Source organism: Apaloderma vittatum, unplaced genomic scaffold (genome assembly GCF_000703405.1).
Source record: "Apaloderma vittatum isolate BGI_N311 unplaced genomic scaffold, ASM70340v1 scaffold6948, whole genome shotgun sequence".
NCBI classification, from domain to species: Eukaryota; Metazoa; Chordata; class Aves; order Trogoniformes; family Trogonidae; genus Apaloderma; species Apaloderma vittatum.
In genome coordinates, this window is record NW_009728932.1 from 4,003 (window position 1) to 6,534 (window position 2,532).

Sequence of the window (2,532 nt, forward strand, 5' to 3'; positions counted from 1 at the left end):
GAACATGGGAAACGCAAATGTTTGTTGCTTACAGGTAACAGGAGGGTGACACGCCCTGCAAACAGGGGTGTAAATTGTTACTGGGTTCTTTCAGGGAGGTGAGCCCGACATTCAAAACGTGAGCAAGATGGTTCTCAACGACTGGCAGAGAGGCAGAATCCCATTCTTTGTGAAGCCGCCGAATGCAGAACCAGCTCCCCAGGTGAGCTGCTCGCATGTTAATCGGTTTTCTTCATGGTATTCCCTGTCATTTTCCCTAGAGTGCCATGTAGCTTGGGCAGTGCACGTTCTGGGCTCTGCCCAAGTCTGGTTATTCAGGTGCCACTTGAATTTGGTGAGAACCAAACAGCAGTGCTCTTTTCAGAGATGTCTGAGCCATGTTACCATCATCTGACTTCTGGAAGTGTCTGTAGTTATCACATCTTTAGCCTGTACCTTAGGCTTTTTCCAAAGAGATGAAATAGAAATTGCTCTCTGAGATGGTGGGACAGACTTTGTGGATGATGTATCCGTTGCACTGCTCCTTGCAGGCGCCTGCGTTGGAAGCAGCTGTGACACCAAACCAAGAAAATAACGAAGAGAAAACTTCTGAGTCGGTAGCATCAAGTGTGGAGCCAGTGGAAGAGAAGAGCCAGACAGACACTGAAATTAAGCAACTCATGTCACGTGTTCGGCAGAACTTTGGGAGGATTAATGTGGCACCTCAGTTCTCAGAAGAAGACCTGGTTCCTGTAGATGTGCCAGGCTTTGATGAGACAGACAGTGATTTTTCTGGAGAGGAAGAGCAAGAGGAGGTAAAAGAGGAAAACGAGCAACATCAAGATTCAGTAGAGGAGGGATCGCAGCCAGCCGTGCCAGGTGCCAGGGAGAGCTCTAAGGCAGTTCTCCAGGCTTTGGAGGAGAAGATTGCAAAATACAAAAAATTTCTGGATAAAGCCAAAGCCAAGAGATTCTCAGCAATAAGGTATGTGTTCAGTGATTCAAGTATTTTGTGGGGGGGAATAGGGCTAATGGGATTGTGCTGTAGTTTCACTCCACTGATGACTTGGCCAGTTCTCTTGCCACAGCTTATCTAGTTTCGCCATAAGTATTTGAACTTTGGCTAAGCTGCAGCACTTTGTTCTTGAAAGATTATTGCAAGAAGTCCTGTTTACTGGCAGAGCTAACAATGTTCTCACTTTCAGAAAGCTGCCTCTTAAGCTGTGGATTAGGAATCTGTTGGTATCCCAGGTAGCAATATCGCACGCTCGGATCTCCCCTTGGTGCTGGGTCCTTCCCTGGGCAGGACCACGGCTGACGTCCTGCCTGGCTCTGCCCCCTGGCTCTCCGTGTGTGTGCAGGGCTATCCCGGCTCATCCAGCAGGCCCCGTTTTAGCAAAGCTCACCCACCAGCTTTCACCACTAAGATTTCAAGGTTACGCATTATATTTTGCTCCTTTGTGCAGCGCACAAACCCAGTAACTCCAGAGACAAGGTTACTGTAACGTGTTTTGTAGGTACAAAGGCTGTGGCTTTGCTGCTGACAGGCTACTGGGACCTACTGGAGACCAGTGTCTTCTCAGAGACGGTTACATTTTGTGTCACAACGTTATTTTATTGCTTGTTTTATCTTTTTTAGAATCCCTAAGCAGCTGAGTGAAAAAGTGTTTGCAAAATCCATGCAGAAGTGTGAGGAAGCCAAAGAAACTGAAGACAGAGGTAAAACAAGATGGTGCATTTGGAAGTCCTTTAAGCCAGAGAAGGGAGAGGATTAGGGGAAGAAGCATTTGTTAGCTCCTGATGGCAAGTTTTTTCCCCAAAAGCCCTTGTGTAGAACACCTGTGTGTGGGTAAGATGTGTCCCTCTACTAGGGAATGAGGGCAGAGTGGAGACAAGTGTGTTTCCAGAGGAGTGGTGCTGTGGGCACGTCGCAGCCCGAGCAGCTTCTGTTGCACATGGTGTAATGTGACACAGAGGGAGTGGAAGGATTTAGCACATTATAAAAGCCCAGAGGTACTTCAGGCTATAGGTTTTACTGTGGTGACTTCAAGAGTCTGTGGCTTCAGTTTCCATAGTAAGTTTGATTAAAGGCAGAATCGTGGGAGAACCCTCTTGTGACGAGGCTGTGGAATTCCCCTGGACTTGCGCAGGGCTTTAAGCCATCTGCTTCTCCAGAGCAGCTTCCGCAGTAAGAGCGAGTGACCCTCTGGTAGGGAACGCGCGTGTTGTTTCGGTAGAAGGCGTTAAATCACGACCAGAGGAATGCCTTGCTGGGGCACACAGGGTGGTGACCCCAGGCTTAAGTTCTGCACACAGATGGGTGTTTTGGAAGATGCCTGAGTTTGTGATCTCTGCTTGCAGGCAGCACAGAGAAGAAAAGAAAAAGGAAAGCAGAAGAGGAGGAGGAGGAGGAGGAGCCTTGCAAGAAACTTACATCCAAAGAAGTAAGTGTGATTTCTTGTGCGACAGCAAATGAACCGGCTGCCTGTCAGGCTGCCAAAGTGATTTGTAAGCAAACTTGAACAGCAAAGGGCTTCCTGGGGCCTTTCTGTG

General features: G+C 48.3%; 1 protein-coding gene across 1 annotated transcript in view; it reads left to right on the top strand.

The window, feature by feature from the left end:
• The window catches only part of GNL2 (guanine nucleotide binding protein-like 2 (nucleolar)), a gene marked incomplete at its 5' end in the record, with an annotated part of 6,936 nt that overhangs the window by 3,893 nt on the left and 511 nt on the right, over nt 1-2,532 (top strand). The window contains 4 exons of the mRNA XM_009874245.1: nt 95-202; nt 531-964; nt 1,619-1,698; nt 2,341-2,423. Coding sequence (XP_009872547.1) covers nt 95-202; nt 531-964; nt 1,619-1,698; nt 2,341-2,423 — 705 coding nt within the window. The remainder of the gene's footprint in view (nt 1-94; nt 203-530; nt 965-1,618; nt 1,699-2,340; nt 2,424-2,532) is intronic.